This window comes from Lates calcarifer, linkage group LG12 (assembly GCF_001640805.2).
Source record: "Lates calcarifer isolate ASB-BC8 linkage group LG12, TLL_Latcal_v3, whole genome shotgun sequence".
NCBI lineage: Eukaryota > Metazoa > Chordata > Actinopteri > Centropomidae > Lates > Lates calcarifer.
This window is the reverse complement of record NC_066844.1, coordinates 1,715,024-1,736,499: the sequence shown is the minus strand read 5'-3', so window position 1 is coordinate 1,736,499 and position 21,476 is coordinate 1,715,024. Positions and strand designations below refer to the sequence as shown.

The 21,476-nt window shown below is 40.8% G+C and overlaps 1 protein-coding gene across 2 annotated transcripts; it reads right to left on the bottom strand.

The window, feature by feature from the left end:
- Window positions 1–122: 122 nt before the first annotated feature.
- Window positions 123–21,421, bottom strand: podxl2 (podocalyxin-like 2). 2 transcript variants are annotated; one of them, XM_018702981.2, is made up of 13 exons: window positions 21,099–21,421; window positions 11,052–11,395; window positions 9,968–10,292; window positions 9,537–9,646; window positions 8,753–8,969; window positions 7,964–8,146; window positions 7,630–7,883; window positions 7,448–7,522; window positions 6,463–6,619; window positions 5,322–5,383; window positions 4,225–4,404; window positions 3,951–4,127; window positions 123–3,730 (listed from the first exon to the last, which is right to left on the bottom strand). In XM_018702981.2, exons 1-13 carry the CDS (start codon window positions 21,148–21,150, stop codon window positions 3,671–3,673), a joined length of 2,196 nt encoding a protein of 731 aa, XP_018558497.1. In that variant the 5' UTR covers window positions 21,151–21,421; the 3' UTR covers window positions 123–3,670. The 2 variants fall into 2 exon arrangements, with proteins under 2 accessions (XP_018558497.1, XP_050930608.1); XM_051074651.1 differs by lacking the exon at window positions 21,099–21,421 and adding an exon at window positions 17,430–18,857 and having other exon boundaries at window positions 124–3,730.
- Window positions 21,422–21,476: the final 55 nt, after the last annotated feature.

Genomic DNA, 21,476 nt, shown 5'->3' with positions numbered 1-21,476 from the left:
TTGATCAATTAAAAGTCATCAGAAAATTAATTTGTTTTGATAATTGATTAATCATTTCAGTGAAATTTCAAGCAAAAATTGTTTGAATTCAGCTTTACTATTTGACAATTTATGGGCCAAATAATTGAGAAAATAATCCATTAGATTAATCAGTAGTGAAAACAATTATTTGCACCCGTTTTGAACACATTTAACATCATTATAGACAAGCTTAGTCCTAAAAAATCTCATCAGCAAAACCTGAAGTAAAGTTTGGATTAAGCATGACACATTTAGTAATGATAGTGTAAAAGTTGCTGTGGCTCCCACTGACCCCTCACCTACTGTCCTTTTACCTCCAGAATCATAATGCAAAATTATGTTTGAAAAGAACCCTGCAAACACAAGAAGTCATATGTCTATTTGTTTATTTCCATGACCCGGTTATCCAGGCCAGGGTTATCAGACAAAGAAATGACAAGAAGTCATATTTTCTCCAAACTTTATTTCTCACATTTAACTTATTACACTGACAACAAAAAAGGTGAGACGTGTAATCAAAAATGCATATAAACAGACATACAAAAAAGATCTGTGAAATAAATTTTAAGAACAATATGCAGTATGAATGAAGCTCAACAAAATGTTGGACAAAAACCTGGTTTAAAATCTTACCAGGAAACTAACCTTGTTTTCTTTATACAAAGGGTCATTTGTTTTATTTTTTTGTTTTTGCTAAAACTGAATGCCCATTGACTTGCACTAGCACCGCTAACAAATGCAAACATACATGAGGCTGCCGTCAGATTCTGAGAAGAAAAACATCTGTGAAAACTAATGATCAGAATCTGATCAGTTGGTTTCTAGCAACAAAAAGCGACAAAACTTGTCACTCAAACTTTCTCTCCTTTGGCTTTCAGCAAATAAAAGCAACAGAAGCTGTGTGTTTTGTTATATTGATGCTCGCTGCGATGCTGAAAGCTACATGCTCGTCTCTTCTGTCTTCCAGTGGAGGACAAGGGGACTGTGTCCTGCCTGTATCTTGTGCTCTTAGAAACATAATCTACGTAGCAGGCAGTCGTTTAAAGGTATTCAGGGTGGACAGATCTCAGTCCCCACTCTGTCCCAAACGCTCCATTAATCCTGCTGAGCTGACAAGGTGCATATCAATCAGCGTAGTTTATAGCGAAGCCATATACAGTATTGTTACATCGAGAAAAGTCAGAGTAAAAGAGCTGAAACACAGGCAACATCTTGATGAAATGCAGATGGGCAATACTGTCTGGAACAGGAAGGGAGAGCGACAGCTGCAGCAACAAAATCATCGTCAGAAACTGAATAAATGAAAACCAAAAAAGCGATGTTGAAAAAACTGGCAACTGTCTATCTCCGTTCCTGAGCAGTGACTTGAGTAAGCTAGCGTGTTAGAGTCAGACAAAAACATCACAAATTATTTGGTCAATAGTTTGGTCACTACTGGTCAGTATTTCATGAATGGCGACCTGGACTTGTCGAGACCAGTACAAGTCCCCAGTTTTGATTAATTTTGGAAAATTTGGACTTAAATATCTGTTTATTCAATCAGTCAGACTCAAACATAACTGTAGCAACTCTGACATCTCCTCATTAACCAGCACGACAGCAATGACTTCAACATTCGAACTTGACCACAGTGACTCGGACACAATCATAGTGACTTGGGTATGGCCTCAGCGGCTCATACATGTCCTTAATGACTGTCATGAGCACAGTGACTCGAGAATTATTGTAGTGACTTGGACATGACTACAGTCATTCAGACATGATTCTAGTGACTCGGACATGGTTGTAGTGACACAGTGGCTCATGTCCTTTGTGACTCCAAGTGACTTGCTGACTTGGACATGATCACTGTATCTCGAACACAGGCTATAGTAATATGGACGGGACAATACTGACTCAAACATGACCATAGTGACTTGAACATGACTGTACTAACTTGGAAATGATGGTAGTGACATTGTGACATATCCTTTGTGACCCCAAGTAACTTGCTGACTTGGACGGGATCATAGTGACTCTGACGTGATCGTGGTGATTCGGACATTAAACTAGTGACCTGCACATGACCGTAGTGACTCGGTCATGTTCTCGGTGACTCTGACTTTAACATTTAATACTAAAACATTGAAGACTTGGGGCTCGACTTGGACTTGGGGTTCGGTAACGTCAACATTGTGACTAGCTATATTTTCATGCTTTTGGCTTCTAAATGTTGCCCATGTGTCATAGCCTCAAGATTTAGCCCGGAGCATAGAGCAGCCATTCCAACACTATTGAAAAAAGCGTATTAGGCTAACAGCACATAAGTATATCGATCACATGACTTGTTGTAGAGTGTAACGGTAAACATCCTCAGCGGTTACAACCATTCCTATAAGCAAAATAGAGATATTTTAATCACTTTATGTAATACATTTAACATGATGCAGCATTTCAACGATGATAGTCACTATTTCCAAGAGGAATCAATAAAGTGCCAAAACCTTACTTTCAAAGTTGCTACAGGCTTTACTTCCTGTCCGGAGGTTTGGAGGAGTCACTAAGAGGAGTCACTGAAGTTAGACACTAAGGTAAAAACACTGGCCTCATATGATAATACTCAGTAGGATATTCTTGATTCTTTGCTATGGCTTTAGCCCACAAGTAATTGGCTTTACTTAAGTAAAAGTAACAATACCACCTGGTAAAAATACTCCATTACAAGTAAGAGTCTTACATTCAAAATATTACTTAAGCAATTGTAATATTAGTAGAAAAATGTACTTGCTAAAAAAAAAAAATCCCACTGAGCAGCATTTTATTATGTTATCAAATTACTATATAATCACTGTTACTGGTGGTGGGAGTAATTTTAACTACTTTATACACTGTTGGGTAGTTTCATCTATAACAATGCATTGTTTTTTGTTTGTCATTTGTTTTGTTTGTTTGTTATTTTCTTCTGAAATGTAGAAGAAAATAGTAGAATAGAATATATTCAGGTAATGTACTTAAGTACAAGCCTTGAGTATATTTATTTGGTTAATCTCCAACACCAGTGTTTTTAAAAATCAGTTTAATCAAAGTAAACCTTGTCTTCTTGTTCTTATATCTGCTTTCAGCCTGGGGGAATGTTTGTAATTATTTCAGGTTCCTGCTACCAGTCATTTGGCTTCATGTGACACGTAACAACAACCAAACTTCAGTCTTTTACATTCAAGTATTTAAAGCTGGAAAAAGGTGCTTTATGCTCTGACGTGTTTAATGTTTGAATTGTCTCGTCAGCCACATTGCTAAAAGCTAAAAGCCTAAGGCACGCTAAGCAGAGGTGTTTTCATGTAATGGTGACGTTATAATCCAACATAAGGAGGGATCTGAAGTCAAAAGGTTGACACATTAGTTTACTGACTTCATGTTTGTGATGTTTACCTCAGTGTCTAAGCTTCAGGATGATATCAGTGACTCCTCATCCACGCTCCTCGTCCTAGCTTCACACTGACTGGACAACACCTCTATCACCTTCTCCTCAACTACTCTTTCTCTTCTCCGCTTTCTTTATCTTCTCTCCATCAAAGACATCCTGTTTTTTCTGTTTCTTCTTCCTCTTCCCTCAAGGCTCCACTTATAATCGCCCATCCTCCATAACCTGTCTCCTCTTCCTCTTCCTCCATCAGAGATGTGTGTCCTGCTCCTCCTCCTCCTCCTCGGTCGCCGCTTGATTGACAAACACCTGAAAAAAAACAAAAAAACATGAAGCTTTTATGTTGTTGCCAAGAAGAATAAAGCTAAATTCTCCCTCAAGAAACACGACAGCAGGTTGTTCAACACTAAACCTTTTACGTTTTTCCAAACCACTGCCAGGTCTGCTGGAACTTTATTTCCTCCTCCATCCATCTGTTCACCCCCCACTTCACCACTTCATCCATCCACTCCATCAGTCATCCCATCACCTGCCAGCGATTGCTGTCCTCCCTTCCCTTCCCTCCTTCTCCTCCTCCTCCTCCCCCTGCGAGCCCGTTGACGCTCGGCTTCTTCTCCTGCATCTCAGGCTGGCTGTCGTTGGTCACGTCCAGCATCGGGTTGTCATGGCAGCCGTTCTCCACAAAGTGAAGCTCCTCAGCGCGAAACTGAAAGGTCAAAGAGAAGAAGCTCCGGTATTCCCTCTCTTTTAGCGGAGACTGTCTGACTGTCTGTCTGTGGTGTGGATGTCTGTGTTTTACTGACCGTGGTCTTGGTTGCAGGCAGTCGTCTTTGCCAGCAGATGTAAATAAATCCAGACGTGATGATGACCATGCAGATGGAGCCGATGATCACCAGGACCACAAACAGCTTGCCGTAGTCGCTGCGTGTTTGACTGGGGCGAGACTGACAACTGCTGGCTGCACTGTAGTTCTGGATGCCCAGCTGAGGAGGAGGCAGGAAAACACACACATACACTGTACTTTAACACAAACACATATGTGATGTTACACTAAATCATATGTAACTTCACCACAACACCTCCACGCCAACCTCAGACACTTAACTGATAATCTGGTATATTCAGCGGAGTATTAAATTGATCATGAGTTAATTATAATACTGATTCAAATATAAAACTTGAGATGATCTCAGCTGAAGATCAACATTTGAAATTAAGATGAATGCAGTGGTGGAGAAAGTACTCCATTACAAAGTCCTGCAAAATCTTACGTCAGTAAAAGAACAGAAATACTCTCAGCAAAATGTACTTAAAGCAGGAAAGTAGAAGTATTCATTCTGCAGGAAAATGTCCCCCATCAGTGATATATTACTTTATATGACCGATTATTAATCACGATGCATCAATTAAGAATGAAGAAGTTTACAGCTGTATCTGCTCCAGGTGGGGCTGGTTTTAACTACTTTTTTCAGGTAGTTTAATCGGGCTAAGCAGCAGTAGCATTAAATGGGAGTAAAGTACAAGTACCACAAACCTATTCTTGAGAAGAGTACTTGAGTAAATGGATGTATTCAACAGTTAACAGTGGCTGTTTGAGGCCACCACAGACTGATGACAGACACTTAGAGGAAACCTGGTCATGTTTCCTGCAGGTGCTTTACAACTTTACAACCTGGCTGATCTCTTACTGAAAGCTGGAATATTTTTAAACTCTATTACTTTCAGCTCAGCTTTCTAAAAATATCAGGAAGGAAGCCAGAGAGCTACGTCCTTTTTTAGGCAAGAAATCAGTGAAAGAAGCTTTAAGGTAGGTAGGTAGGTAGGTTTCCTCAGAAAGGAAACCATCATTTAAAAATCTATTCATGCAGGTTGTGCCGTCAGGCCGATATCCTCACTGTACCTTGTTCAGACTCTTCCTGATCTCTCCCAGCATGCCTAGCACATCCTTAGTAGCTATCACCCCTGGAAGACACAACACACACAGAACAATTTTAATACACTCAGATGATGAAATTATTTTATTTTTCACATACACAAGCAACATACAGAATGTAGTAAGAGTTGTGTGTCAATAAAGCTGGACTAAAAGATGTGCTCATATTGAGAATTTACACACATATACTGTGTATATAAAGAATATACTTAGCAATTGAGTGCTACACAGTTCTAAAAGCATGGTTTAACATCAGAACAACAATTTCTCCATTTCTGATTTTGCCAGCCTGCATCTACTGAAGCAAACGTCTTATTTGAAAGACCCTCTTCATGTCCTGTTGAAACTAAAACCTGACATTTGCTGCAGATGTTTCAGATTGTTGAAAGGTTTTCTAATATCACACTTCATGGTGGCTGCTGAAAATAACTGCAGGTGACGTCAAACCATCTATTTTTATCTGTTTATCCAAAGAAATAAACTCCGACACTTAGCTGCTTTTAATGACAATAATCAAATGTTTTAGGGTGTGGTTTTCAGTCAAGGTTAAAGTGAGTATTAAAGGGTAATTCTGGTTTTGGACCATGTGTTTGGGTGTAAATGATTGATCGGGACAAAAATCTTTGGAATAAGTGCAGTAGTGATCGGTATATCTGGATTAGGGATGGGACGATATACGATTTTATCATCCATGGTGATAAGAAACACTCACAATAAGTTGAGTTCATTTCCATCATTGGGATAATCGTGAATGGAGATAATCGTTAATATCCTCAGGAGCTGTCTAGCCAACATACAGTCCTTAAATTTGAGCTCCCATCTCCGTGACAACCATTCAGCTCTGTTCACCAAACTCCGGGTAAAACTAACGTTACTGTCAGTTACTTAACGTAGCAAGTGTTGGTTTATTATACTGACGTTGACGTTCATCTAAGTGAGCCAGGTAACGTCAGCCAGAACCAGAAACATCACTATATATCACTACCAGACTTCATTGATGAAAACAGGCACAAACAATAATGATTTCAAGGTTATAATACAGATGTGACGCTGCTTAAACAATAAAGTAGTAGGAAGTAGTAGTGGAGGTATTTCTGTGTGTGTGTACCATGTTCAGATGCTACGTTCATCAGCAGCTGGTGCTGTTGGTGTGTAGGCTTGCTGAGGTAGAGAATCCACGATCCCTCAGGGCTGTTCATCCTCCGAGCAAACACTCGCTCCATGATCCTCAACAACCGTACGCCTTGGTCTATACGAAACTCCTCCTGTCACACACACACACACACACACACATTTTCTACATCTTACCACTTCATTACCCTGCAGCTATCAAGGAGGAAACAAGAGGAGAGGAGATGCTCTGACTCCTTTGAGGGTTTGTGTTGCTGCCATGGCAACAGACCCAGTGGTGAAGGTCCTTTCTCCATCACCACCACATGCACAAAAACGTTACATAGTCCTGTCTGTGCAATCTCAACTAAAGTCCCTCACTTCCTTTTGTTGTAGCTCTGAGAGTGTGGGAGAGAAAACGTCTGGCTCTTCCTTTAGTCAAGGACGTTCAGTCTGGTTTTACTGATGATGATTCTTGTCTGTGGCCCCGTTTTGTACGAACTGTGAATTACGCCCCCATCACCTCTGACGAGGTTTCCTCCTTTCTCGGCTGCCATTTTCATTTGATCAGGTAGACCAGGACTTTCACAGAAAAAGCTGTCTGAGCAAAACATGTTTTGCAGAATGAAACTGCTCTGGTGTAGTGGATCTTCTGCTTCTCTGTGGTCTCATTGCTTTTTGTGCCTGTGGAGAATTCGAGGCCCAGCGCAGCTCATGATCAGTTATTTTGTCTGTGAGCTCTTTGTGAAACAGCAGCCGTTGTCTACGTGTAGGCGTCAGTAAAAAGCAAATATACTAGTGATTTCAGAGAGATCTGCCATTCAAAGCTTTATTTACTATTCTTCTGTTTCCTGGATGACAACAATCAGATCATGCACAGTGTGTATTATAGCACCAGCCAAATTTATCCTGTAGTGACTAAGTGATGTTAAAATACTGAATGCAGTCTTTTTTAATGTGAATATAACTTTCTTTGTACTTACACAGTTTAAGTTTTGCGTCATGTTGAGGATGACATATCCACGTCCGACCAGCTCACTCCAGTCTACACACACCACCTGAAAGATTCACAGTCAGAAAACAGAGATGTGATAAATGTAAAGACTGTGTTAAAGACCTCCCACCTCCAGTAACGCCTCTACACTGTCTAATGTCTCTAATGTACCTGCTGTGCCTCCTCCTTGTCAAATTCGACATCTGGTAACAAGGCGTCAGTGAACCCGTCGCTCCTGACCTCTGACCCCTGGGCCTGCAGGGGCGTGGTCTTTTCCAGCCAATACCAGGAGGAGTCGGTGAAGCTGATGGTCGGGGAGGGATCTGTGGTGAGTGGAACAATGTGTCTGATTCTTGTTCCTTCTCTCTCCATCTTTTTCCTCTTCTCCTCCTCCACCTCTGCACCTCTGGCTTTCTGTCTCACTCCTTGAGCAAACACACAAATACAAATATTGGTCTCTATTTTATCTGTAGTGAAATAATTAAATGTTAAAGAGCAGGCTCACCTTTTAACTCCTGCTCTCCCTGCTCCAGCTCCTCCTCTTCCTCCACGCTGGGCTGCAGAGGCTCTCTGCTGGGAGCCATGCCCACCTCAGGTACAGTTGGATTCTGTCTGAACACACCTGTGTGTGTCAGACCTGTTTCTTCCTCTTCCTCCTCCCTCTCTGCCTCTTCATTCTCTGTCTCATCTGCAGCGCCAAACCAGAGGTAGAGCGTAACATTTCAGATTTTCTCCAAGACCCCCAGTATTTCACAGACCAAGATAAGAAGAATCTAGATTCTTGGATCACCTCAGCAGCCTTCTTTTAAAATGATGCCACCCTTATCCACCTGTCAAATCCAGGCTCGACCTGAGATACTTGAACTCCTTTGCTTTAGGCAGCACCTCACAAAAGTGCTGAGAAAAATGACAATTTTCCTCAGTTAAATGTCACCAAAGCAGATCCTGGTGCCTCCCTTTGCTGCAGAATTAAAGGAATAGTTCAGCATTTTGGGGAAATACACTTATTTGCTCTGCGGCAGAGAGTGAGACAGGAGGATTGATACCACTGTCATCTCTGGGCTATGTGCCAGACTACTTCTTGGCTCTGGGCAGTGGTCTGGCAAACCAGCCAGGACTCTAGGACGTGCAGGGATTTTTAAATGTGGATTAAACAAATGAGATAGAGACAAACTTTTAAACAAACAAAAGTTATGTTTACATCCAGTTTTAGTCACCTCAGCTCTAACAAACGTGTGGAATCCTGCATTATTTACATCAGTGCTTACAAGCATGCACAGAAATGTTCATTTACCTTTTGTAAAACTTCCCAGCAGCCCAAAGTCTGTGCCGGTGTCAGTCTCAGGGGTGGCAGTTCCTACAGCGTCTCCACCCCCAGCAGCAGCAGTAGAAATAGCAGCAGTAGAAGTAGTACTAGTTGTTGTGATGGAAGGGTGAGGGAGTCCATAACCGCTGGACTGAACATCTTCCTCCCCCTCTGCCTCCCACAGCTCTCTCTCTAAAGGACCCACCTGTGTGGCGACATTAAGTTATAGGAAAACATTCACGTTAGATGCAACATGTTCTTTGCTGAGTCAGTTATCTCCACTCATCCAGTTGATATGGGCCAAACAAACACCACTAATCACATTAAGCAGTTATGGACTAATTCAATTATTAAGCGCAAGGTTAGTAGGTGAGCCGTGGATTACATCTGATTTACTGCAATCCAATTAAAGTCCAACTGGAGCTGATGATTCTTCCTCATGTCTGGACATGTACAGTTTTCACAGGGACCTGCTCATAAAAAGCTACTGAGAAGTAATAAAGTAATAAAATTTTCACATGAATAGACCTCCATTTTGTCTCTTAGTGATAACAAATCAAGCTACATGCATTGCCTTGTATTTGTCACTGAGAAAAACAGTGGCTTGTATCTGTGACTGCAAAATTTAACGTATTTTAAATGAGTTCATAAGAGGCAAAAAACAGGGGCTTGGCTAGGTGCATTTTTTGTGATGCTGCCTATGAGTGAATCTTAAGTTCCAGGATGACATTTTCAGTAAATATATCAGTGTCCATCTTTTCTCTGTCCTCACCTCCAGGACGGGGGATGCACGATGCTCCTGTAGCCCAGAATCATGCACCTCAGCTGGGGAGGAGACGCTGGGCTGCTTGGAGGTGGAGGGGTGGAAAGATGGACTGTAGCCTGTGAGATACAAAGACACATGTCAGAAACACACGTTTGAGTGTGGGTGTTCTCCTAAATAAACCTTTTTCTTCTTTGCACAGGTGCCATAAGGTTTTGACAGTGTGCTTGTATGGAAGACTTGTAGGAGATGTACAGCCATGCTAGCTCTGTGTGGCTCCATTTAGGCATAGCATTAGCATGCTAAATGCTAGAGTTGACATTAAACGAAAACGAAAAGTTAAACGAAAAGTTAAGGGATCATCAAAGTCATTACAGTTCCTCTAGTGGGAACCACGAATGTCTGAAACAAATTTCATGGCGGTCCATCCAGTAACTAACCGATCAGAGCATCCAGATCTGGCGTCGTGTGGTTCGCCTCTAAAGCATCTTGATTGTCCATCCTTCCCTCCCTCTCCTCCTCGTCTCCCCCTCTGCTCTCTCTGTCCTCCCCCGCCTCCCTCTCCCACTCGTCCTCTCCTCCTCTTCTCTCTCGGTCCTCTCCTCCCTCCTCTCCTCTGTCTCTGTCCTCCAGGTCTGTTCCATAGAAGCCCGAGGCCTCCTGGGAGGCATCTGCAGCTCCTGGCCCACTGAAGAGCTCCATCTCTGGGTCAGCGGCGTCTGGACGTCCCCTGTAGTCCTGGGGAGCTGCCAGATGAACCATATGCTGGGAGTGGAGAGATATTTGGACAGACCGAGACAAAATGAGCGACCGAAATATTTAAAAAGTGAAAACAGAGAAAGGTACAAAACATCTCTTATACATCCTATAACACTCTCCTGCACGAGAGTTTTAGTTTTTCCAATTAATAGTCGTCGCTATCTGGCATTAGAAAAAGAGATTTGCTTTATTCTGAGAAGATTAAACAAATGACTCATCATTATTTCCTGTTTTGGCTGCGATCTCTGCTTCTATGGGCTGGTTTACTGAGTCAATATGATAGTGTGTGACTGTAATTCAAGACGACAGGACCTGTGTCTGAGGCTTCACTTAATTTGCCTTACATAAAGCCTGTGAAAATACAGTGGGAAAAAAAAACATCACTGTTTGGAAGACATGGAGATGATAAATGTGCCTCGATGCAAAAAGGTCACCATCCTGTATTTTCATTGGGACCCTGTTTCCCTTTATTTTGGTAAATCTAATTTGAATCCAGTGTTTTCTGTCAAACTAATCCTGCTTTGTGAGACAGGCATGACTGCACAAGCACAAAACTCCAACAAACAAAACCCATGTTCAACATCAAGTTGCAGCAAATAGTTGCTTGCTGCATTCTAACTTTATTTATAATGTGTTGTTTTAGGACTATATCTGAGGGCAGAGGTATTTTTTCCCCTTTAGTTGGTGAACGTGGACAGCGCTTTGTCCACCATTTGTCTCCAACTGCTGTACAGTTTACTACACATCACCCTAACTCCTCCTCACCTCCATCTCGTCCTCCACATCCAGGTTTTCATCCACAGCGACTCGGGTCCTGGTTGCGTCCTGACTGGCAGAGGATGGTGGGTTCAGCTGGGAGGAGTTAGCCGAGTCCACCTGGGCCTGGGAGCGGGATATTTCATGGATCTCCGGCCATCCCATGTCGTGAACCAGATGAGGCTGGGCTCGCACCAACTCGTGGACCGAGTGGCGTTTGGTTCTGAATAATTCCTGGATGAAGTGAGGCAGGGCCGGGCTTTCATCCTGGAACAGACGGCTCGACGGAGGACCAAGGGGTATGACGTGCTGGGACGAGCCCAGTCTGAAGGCATCGCAGCCGGCCAGAAGAGCTACAGATAAAGAGAAGATAAACAGTTTAAAGACGATTTTTCTGTCTTACTGCATTAAAAAAATCTGTCACAGTGGCGCAGTTCTTTAGCTTGAAATGAAATGTTGTTGTTTCCCTCGAGGAAAGTAGATCAGTAGAGGTTTTAAGATTCAGCCGGGTAAAGAAAAAGCAGAACAAACAAATCAAATATAAAATAGGCAACATACTGCGTGCTGGGAATGATAAAAGTGGCAAAAACAATAAAATGAAACACAAATGAATGTTTACAACTTTAACATCTAGGTTCAATGGAGAGTGGGAAACATTAGAGATATGAGACAATTTTCAACCTTATCAACCTTAATTTCTCTCCTTAACCTGATTATAAGCCAATAAATGTGTATAAGCTTCATCTTAGAAATTCCTTCAGTTGATTCATTTTTTAATCATGGCAAAATATGTTTCAGTTGTAGGATGTTATAGTTGCAAACAGATCTAAGTGTTTATTAATTTATTTGTTAACAGCTATAACTCAGTAACCAGAAATGGAGGTTAATGCACCAGAATATAGTCAAATAAAGCTGTAATGATATAAAACGTCCTTATTGCTATAGAATATATAATTATTGACAACTACTGTACATTAATACATACTTAAAATGTCCTTGTACCTGCTTACAGAGTGGTTGGTTGACCTATAAACGTACCCACTTACTTACTTTATTAAGAGATTAAAGTAAAGAAATTACAGGAGGGTGACATTTAATTTAGTTTTATTACATTTTACTTCTTTCAAAAAATAAATTATAGAGATGAAAGAGGCTGAGAAACTGTAGAAACTCAATTTAGACACCGTCAGTGTTCGATGACATAAAGAAATGGCAAATGAAAAGCAAAAAAAACAAAGGGTGTGAGGTCAAACAGACCAGAGTGAACTGACAGGTCAAATCACTTTAACTCATTCCCCAGACTGATTTAATTTGGTTTTTGTTTTTGTTACTCAACACACTGTGAGGAGAAACAGCAGCCCAGAGAAAGAGCAGAGATAAGAGCGCTCTGTCGTCTGCATTATACATACAAGTGATTTAATTTACTGTTAAAACCCAGACATCAACGTGCTCTTATCGCCACTGCTGCTCTCGGACAGTCACTGCAGGCTCTTTCACTTTGATTCATTTATTCAATCTACTTTCCATTCATTCAATCACTCATTTACTCGTTCACTTTTTTTATCCATAACATCACTAATCAATAGCACTTTTGAACAGCTAAACTGATCTACTTCCACTTTCTGCTTTTAACAAACACCATTTCCCATAAGCCCTAAGTGTTTGCAGGCGGGAAACAGTCCATGAGCGAGTCGAGGGGGTCGCAGTCGATTCAGACATGTCTGTAATACAACAGCAGGACGGAGATGACTGAAGACGACTGTAGTTGAATGAAGTTGACAGATTTCATCCCATGATGCTCTCTGTCTGAGACCACAGATGGCCGTCTGACCTCAGGGGCTGACTGAGCAGATTACTATATCATAGCCAACATGTCTCAAACACGTCTGCAGCATGTTAAGCTCTCCACGACCCCCCACAGTATGAGATGACACACATCCAACAGATTGAAAGATTTCCAAAAGAGCTCCTCTCCAATTCAAATTCTCAAGTCAAGAAATTCCTGTCAAGTTTTATGAGGACTAATTAATGAACAATGAACAGAGTCTACAGACACGTCAGCAGCTCTAGTTCTATTTTCAGCCTTGGTGAAAAGGCTAAAACATTTTTTTTAAATAAGAAATATCACAAAAAGTTTTTTATGCTTGGTCAAGGTGCAAAAGTTAATGTCTTAATTAACTCAAAATGTGACCAAGTGCAACAAAAACTGTAGCGTGCACATGGTTTGGTTACGAAAAGTTTGACACAGGCCAGAAATGATCCTCACAACAGACTCTAACACTACTAACCTTCTCTACCATCTACGCAAGAAAAATGACAAAGTGTTTGGAGAGAATTTATGAACGAGAGGCACAAAAGATGGTAAAAAAAACCCAGAGTCAAACATCAGAACAGGTTTTTACCCGTGGCACGCCATATAAAAAAGACTTGATGGAAGGAGATAACAGCAGCCTTCGCAACTTCCACATTCCCTGTGGTCATTATATATAAGCTATTAGTTCCAAAATCGACTATATTGTGATGTATATCATTATCATGACATGAAATTTCTGGTCATACCCGCACAGCCCTATGTTGGAATAATCAGAAAATGGTTTAAATGTTTGGTTGATGGTAAGAAAAAAATGGTGCAAATTCAGGTATTGCGTATAATTTTTCTGCTAACATTGAATTTGTAAGATGGCTGTGCTGTGCATGTGGAGTGACCTAGATTAGTTAGAAAAGTTTTTTATCAGCAGTAACACTGATAACAAAGCAGATATAACAATATTTAACAAAAAACAGCTGTCATTGTGTTGTTTAAACCCCCACAGCAATAAAATACATCTTCTTTGTGGCGTCCATGTTGTTTCCACATTCTGACTTTAAAGCACATGAACACACAGAAGTTAAAACAACAACTTCCCAACTCAGGGAATAGGACCGTCCCGTTCCTTTGGCTTCAGAGTTAAGGCTAATTTAAAATGTCACTGTGGCAGCACCACACACCCCCTGTGGTCCGCAGAGGCCTCCACAGATTTAACACACCTCTTCAGAAAAAGAAATAACTGCACCTCAATGATTCAGGACCATAAACACTTTGAAACTGTCTGCTTCCTATTTCTCTTGAGTGCTCTTGTAGGTGAAATAATCATTACTGGTGTGGAGCACAGTCTTGATTTAAACATGCTCTCCATCACTTCTATCACCGCAGTTTATAAAGTTCAGCAGCGGCGATGGCGTCTACAGGGACACAAAGTAATTACAAGAATAAAATGCTATGACAGGTACAGTAGTCCTGTGAGGTTGTGAGGTTCAGTACACACTAGAAATGGTCAGAAACCAGGAACCATCCAATAGATGCTGAGCTACTTCACTCTGGCTACAAATAGGCTGAATTGCTGTAGAAATAACAAGCTCATAATGCTACTGACACATGCAGCAGGCAACAATATCATGTGAGTTTTTAACAGCATCTCACCTTTCACTGAGAGTTTCTTTGATTAACTCTGCTGTCGGTTTGCTCTGAGTGTTTCTACTCTGCAGTTTGGTTGTTTGCTCTCCAAATGAAAAATCCAGGAGCTTAAATTAAGAGAAGCCAAATACTGTGTCACTGGCAGAGACAAGAATCATTTCTGTCACAATTCTTCCATGATGGTGGTGGTGAGCAAATAGTAGGATTAAAATTAACTGGGCGATTAATACACAACTGTTTCATGCATCTTGTAGCGTTTTTTTAACCATGAAAGTACCTCGGCTCATGGTCTTTAGATCAGTTGGTCCAGACTGAAATGTCCCAATAACGACAGGATGGCTTGCCATGAAATTTTGTGTTACCCAGAAGAGAAATCATACAGACTCTGATGAGTTTTCATCTAGTGCCATCACTTGTTCGAAATTTCAACATGTCCGGTACTTTTGTTCATGACCAGAAACCTGCAAAACGAATGACATCCCTCAAATGTGAAGATTTTCTTTTTTATCCTAAATGACTGAATAAACTGAATATCTGGATTTTGGAGTTTTGGTAAAATAAAATATCTGAAAACATTTCCTTGAACTGTGGGAAATTTTAATGGTCATTTTTCACAACTGTCCTATTGTTTTAGACGATTAACTGATCAAAATGACTAAATGATCGGCAGATGAATCAGTAACAAAAATAATGGCTGGTTCCAGCCCTAATACAATAAACTAAGCTGGTGAACATGGAAAACATAATACCTGCTTTGCATCTGCATTTTAGCATTGTCATTGAGAGCATGTTAGCATGCCTCACAGAGCTCACAGAGCAGCTAACATGGCTACAGACTCTTCATCTGTTAACAGCAGAGCTCTATAACACAGAAAGATCAGCTTAATAAGGCACAGACTGTACAAATACTAGTTAATCGCTCTTTACTCGAATCCCAACATAAATATCAGCTGAAAACACAAGCATGACTTCTAGTTCACCTTTAAAAAGGCACTTAAATGACAAACCAGTGGCCTATAAAATGTCCTGTTCTCTGCGGATGACTGGTCTGCAGAAAGAGAGAGAGAGGAGGGAAGTTAAGGACGGAGGAATAAACAGGAGGAGCGAAGGAGAAAGAGATAAAGGATTCGTCAAGCAGTGGAGAAGTGCTGTAGCAGTTTTACTTCCTGTCTCCTTCACAAACCCCCAAAGTCAAAGTCAGAGCTGTGCTGATAAAACTCCATGTTAATCTGAAGACCAAGCATCCTCACAGGAAATTATTTTATATGTAGAAGTTTTTGAAATACAACAAAGCTTTAGAAAGTGGAGCTAAGCTGAGGCTAGAGCCAGAGCTAGTGCACAAAATCATGAGCCATAATGGCCTCCACTCACTGATGTCTCATTGATCTTTGACGACAATGCTAGTGTCCAACATTTGCTCTTTATGTGCTGATGTAGCTTTCACCTTTTCACTTTTTACAGCACATTTCCTGATGCGGCGTTATTGTGGCATTTACCCATGAGGAATATTTTTGGAAGATTGTGCAGTAAAACTAATGCAGTGGTAGTGAAACGCTCGGCGCAGTGAATAAACTTCGAACCCTGGCTGAATTAGTCTGTGGTCTTTTTACTGACCTCTACTTTACAGGGTGATTGATTTGTACAGAATAAAAAAAAGGATTTCTTGTTTTTTACAATAAAAAACTTGACAAAGAGAAAGGATAGACTACATATTGGAAGCTCAGCATCTTCTACAAAACCTCCTGAACAATGAGCACCGAAGGAACCTAGAAACAAAACACAAATGAGTTGTTTAACAATGAAGACAACAACTCCTGTGATCCCACTCCAAAAATATCCCCCACCTGGCTACCATTTTCATCCAGCTGGACACGGTATGCAGCAGTGGAAAAACCCTGGTTAACATTATGCAATCAGGATTTTAAATCAAAGCAAGCCTGGAATTATTCATCATCTCCGAGGATTCAAGATGAACTTTGTCTCCCCAATATCTGAATGTCAAGGACAGTAAATATGAAGCAGCCTGCATCCAAATTAAGCTGGCAAAATTTATAAATGCACGTTTTTTTTCTCTGTTTCAGTCCTGCATCCTCACTAGGCCGCCATTTCCTCACCCTAAAACAAAGCTTACATAAAACAATAACCCACCTGAGGGTGGTGTGACAACCTTTTGTCACATCCTACGAACACACATTTTAAATGTGAGCCGATCACACAGTACAGCTGCAGTCATTACCCTGCATATATATTTATTTTGGCACCTTGGGAATGACTACTGCTGGTCAACGTAATATTTCTGAGCTGCCATTAAACCACCATTTTTTTCTTGTTAGGAGAAACAAAAAATATGTAAATGATGATATTTAAATATATGAAGATTAATTTACTGAACTAAAGCAGCCAATTATGTGCAGAGACAAAGTCAGTAGCGAATGGAATGCATCATTAAATATCAATTTTAAAGTAATTGCTAAGAAATACAGACATTTCTTTACATTCACCAGCAAAAATAGATGAACCCTCTGTGCCTCTCGCTCTGACGTTGTCGACTCTTAAGAACGTAGAAGAGCATATCGGTCTCATACTCTGCACAGTGACCTTGATTTTTTTTGTCTGCAAAGGCAACTTTGCAGTGTAATTACTTCAGAAAAACTTCCAGCGTCCATCCAGCCAGAGGGACTGAACAGCTGAGTTAGCCTTATCAGCTTAACACAGATAAGCTCCATGCTGAGCTCGACGAGGCGGCCCGGTGCCACAGGAGGACGGCAGGGAGGATGAGCAGGTGCTGGAGGGGAGATACCCTCCAAAGTTCATCAAAAGCACACTGAACGTGAGATCACAGATGCAGAAAGAAGAATCCTGCCTTCACTACAAAAATCAATCGTGGCTGGGAACCTAAAATAAAAAGAGAGGTGGAAGCTGGTCGTCAATACCTGGACTTGTTTTCGGAAACCGCACACATCTCTCATGTTAACCTGCCTGGTCCGTGATGCTGTAATAAAAACATTATTGAGTCAAGCTTCTCTGGACAGGCCACTCACTTACTTCTGTTGAGAAAAACAGATTGAATTTCAGTCCCAAGTGCCAATAAATCACTTTATTTGTACAGAGAAATGTCCACAGTGTCATTTCTCTAAACAGATACAATTTCTCAGGTAAAGGGGACGAGGAGGTGAGTTTGTCTTTTCTCATCTACATAAAAGCTGTGGCACATAGTGACATATCTGATAACTATTGGGCAGATTCCCATGAAAGAGGATGAATCCTAATGACTTCGGTGATTCCCTAAAGATACAAATCCCACTTGTCAAACACATAATAGACCTTTTAACCCCTTTAACCTACAGCCTCACCGTTACTTATAGGTTAAACAATCAGTGGAATAAAAAATACAATTTGAGTTAAAACAGCATTTTTCTCTCTCCTTTTATGTAAACCATTAAAATATTTATCTGATGACTCATCCTGCACCTCAGATATGAAAAAATGTATCTGGTGAAATGTGATTTTTGGGGAGATCAAAACCTGTGGGCTCAACAGCTAGCAGAGCTACATCATTGGAAGGTATTTGTTTGAATATCAGTTTAGTTGTTTAAAAGACCTTTTATCTCCTTTGTTCTGTTCACATATTCTATTTCACATAGGAATATGTGACGTTACAGAGGCTGAAGTTATTCTAATTCCCATTTCTGTTGGATTTTAGCGCTAACGTAGCATTCTAATGCTATAATGTTATATGCTAACATGCTAACTTGCTAAACGTTGTATTGAGTTAACGAGCATGGGTAAATGCAGATGTCAGCATGCTACAATACTTTAAATATCCAGCACGTGTTAACCTGTAAAAGGAATTGAGCTAATAATGACAGATTTTAGCATTTGAGAGGCCGTTTGTGATATTTTTCAAACTTTATATCTTTTAAATACAGATGTTTTTAAGTTCAATTGAATAAAATGAGGGGGAAAACCTCAGCTTTTGAGATAAAAGCAAGCACAGTGAAAAAACAACTAAATTTAACATTAAATATTTTCGATGACTCATCCTGCACTTCCCATTACTGGTCCGTCGGTCTCAGGTGAAGAGCAGGTGTGTGGTCTCTTTCCCGCTTTCTCCAAAGAACCCTGGCCGTTGACTCGGTTCCTCGCGGCTCTATCTGATAAATATCCAAGTTTTTTACGTTGGAAACCGCGAGCTAAACCCTTGAGCATAAACTGGGGTAGCTACACAGCGGATACAAATCCATTCACTTTGCTAATGAATGCTAATAAAACACACTCAGTAGGCTAACGAGCTAGCATAAACATTAAAGCTAACATTACGTCGCGACTTTGTCAATCAAGCCGATTTAAACTTAACGCACAGACTCACTTCCTGTTTCTCTCTCCCGCGCATCCACCTCGACCAATGAACGACCAGTAATGCTCTTATTCTGAAATACCACATCCTCTTACAACCATGAACTCTTCACAATAAAACACGATATTTATAACTTTTTCATCTTTATCTTTTTCAATTTATTTATTACACTGTGCCCTTTTTAATCTTTCATGAACTAGCTTTTACACCATATTTATGATGTGTCTTTTAACTACATTATATTTGTGGCAGTGACAGATGATTCTTTGAAGCCAAACTTATGGAAAATATAACTGAACAGTTAAATTAATGCATCTGAATTGTCAAAAACACGAGGGCCTGGTTGTTTTTAAGCTGTTTGTAATTTGTTTAATATTGTTTGTTATGATTCTGCCTGTCCCAGTTTAACGCTGGATTGAATCTGTGTTGTTTTGTTTGTTTTATTGTGAATATTTAGACAAGTGTTTTATGTCCAGGGTTTTGTTATGACACAATAAAACCAATCCCACCATTTCCATTTGATGGCAGTGTTTGTTTTCTGCTGTATGAGCCTTGTATCTGAGGCTGTGGCGGTGGCTGTGGATATAGCTAATTAAAAAATAATCTTAGGGTGGGTTGTAAATTTCCATAAACACTGCAGATGGCCTTCAGTTTCAGTTCACATGGCCAATAAAATCTGATGCTGCAGCCACATTTCCCTCTGTAGTCTCTCTCAGTATGTTGGAGGAGGATGAGGAAGAGGTGGGGGTCGCCCTAAAGCCCCTCTCTCCGTGATCTAACACCCCTCTGATCAGCTTACAGTAGACTGGGACCCTCCCCCAAATCCTGCTCACCCCGACTCATCCTCACTCTGTTGTTTCCTCTGTCTCCTAATCAGGCCTCCGCAGACAGTCTCTGTGTCTTGATTTGTTTTTGCAGTAAGGTTGATGTATTTGAAGCTGAACAGTTTATTTAATAAAAGTAAAGTGTTTTACTGACTCCTCTGAGGGTACATTTTGTGCAGCTGCTGCATGAAATCTGCAGGGAAATGCTCCTAATCAAATTAACACTTGACAAAAAATGCATCAAAATGAAAACTGTAATTACACAGAGGCTGTAATGATGATAATGACAATTCTATCTAATTATTATTAATAGGGATGAATCAATATATCCACCAGACAGAGAATCAACAGGCTTGTTTTTTGACGACTGATTAATGGTTTCAGTCATTTTTCCTTGTCACATCTGATGGTAAACGGCAGATAAAACATAAAATATCACCTTGAGATTAATGTTATTTTAACAGTATTTGGTTTTGTTATGATTTTCTGACATTTTATGGACAAAACAGTGAATGCATTAATTGTCCATATTGGAATTAATCATTAGCCACAGCCTTAAATTTGATAATTGACAAATTATTTAAGTGAATTATCCTGTAAAATCAATGATTCCAGCTCCTTAATGTGAGGATTTGATGCTTTAAATCACTGTACATTGAATATCTTTGGATTTTAGACTGTTTAAAGAATTTAAAGACAGCGCTTTGTGCAATCTTCACAGTTTTTGAGAATTAAACATTAACTGCAGCTTTAATTGTTGTAAACATTATTACTTGCCTGCATAAGAAAATGATTTTTGCATGTAATCAAAATACAAGACAGTGGTTTTAGTTCATAAATACATAAAAAAGATACATGTATATATTATTAATTTATCTCCATGACGATGCAAATCTGCTGATATACAATAAAATCTGACCCATGTGTAAGTGATGATGATGATGATTCTTCATGTCCATGTGTGGTGCCTAGTAGCAGGTCCTGGTGTGTGTGTGTGTGTGTGTGTGTGTGTGTCAGACACTGCAGTGTGTGTCTGCTGATTTAAGTGCACTGCGCGCCTCCCACACAGAGCCAGCCTGTGCATCCACTTTGCAGAATTTAACCTGAACGCTTCATTATTAAAACAAAACTGCGCCGCCGGTTCCACCCTGACTCACAACATCACTGTTAACAAACAACATTATTAACACTGCACCGCTTAAAATAAGGATAAAAACACAGTTACATGGAGTTAAAACGTGTGTGTGGCTGAGTTTATCTTCCTGTCTGGTGTTTTCAAAGTCTCCTAAATTGAATATATTCAACAGGAATTCTTGCTTTTAGTGTGAAATGTGTGTATCATATAAATACACATGGCTCTCTGCAGCTGGTTGTGTTCATGGCTGGATGAAATAAATAAATGTGAATAGAAACAGACTCACCAATCAGTGTGATGTGAAGCAGGCCCGGCATGTCTGCTGCAGTGCTCAACATCCCCGCTGCCCTCCTCCTCTTCCTCCTCCTCCTCCTCCGGTCAGATCTCACAGATTTCAGCCGCTCGTCGGATGGAGGTCGTCAGGAAAGCGCCGTGCTCATGGCCGCCTGTCCGGTGTCTGTGTGCGGGCTCAGAGAGCAGCTGTGTGCGGCGGCGTCCGTGCAGAGACAGACGGTCAGACTCGGCTGCGGTCGGACCAGGATCTGATCTACTGCCGCTGCTGCTGCTGCGCCACCGACGCTGGAAATACCCGTCTGGCAGCTGCTTGCTGTTCCCTCTGCAGGCCGCTAGATGTCGCCGGCGCACAGCCGCGTTCAAGTGCTCC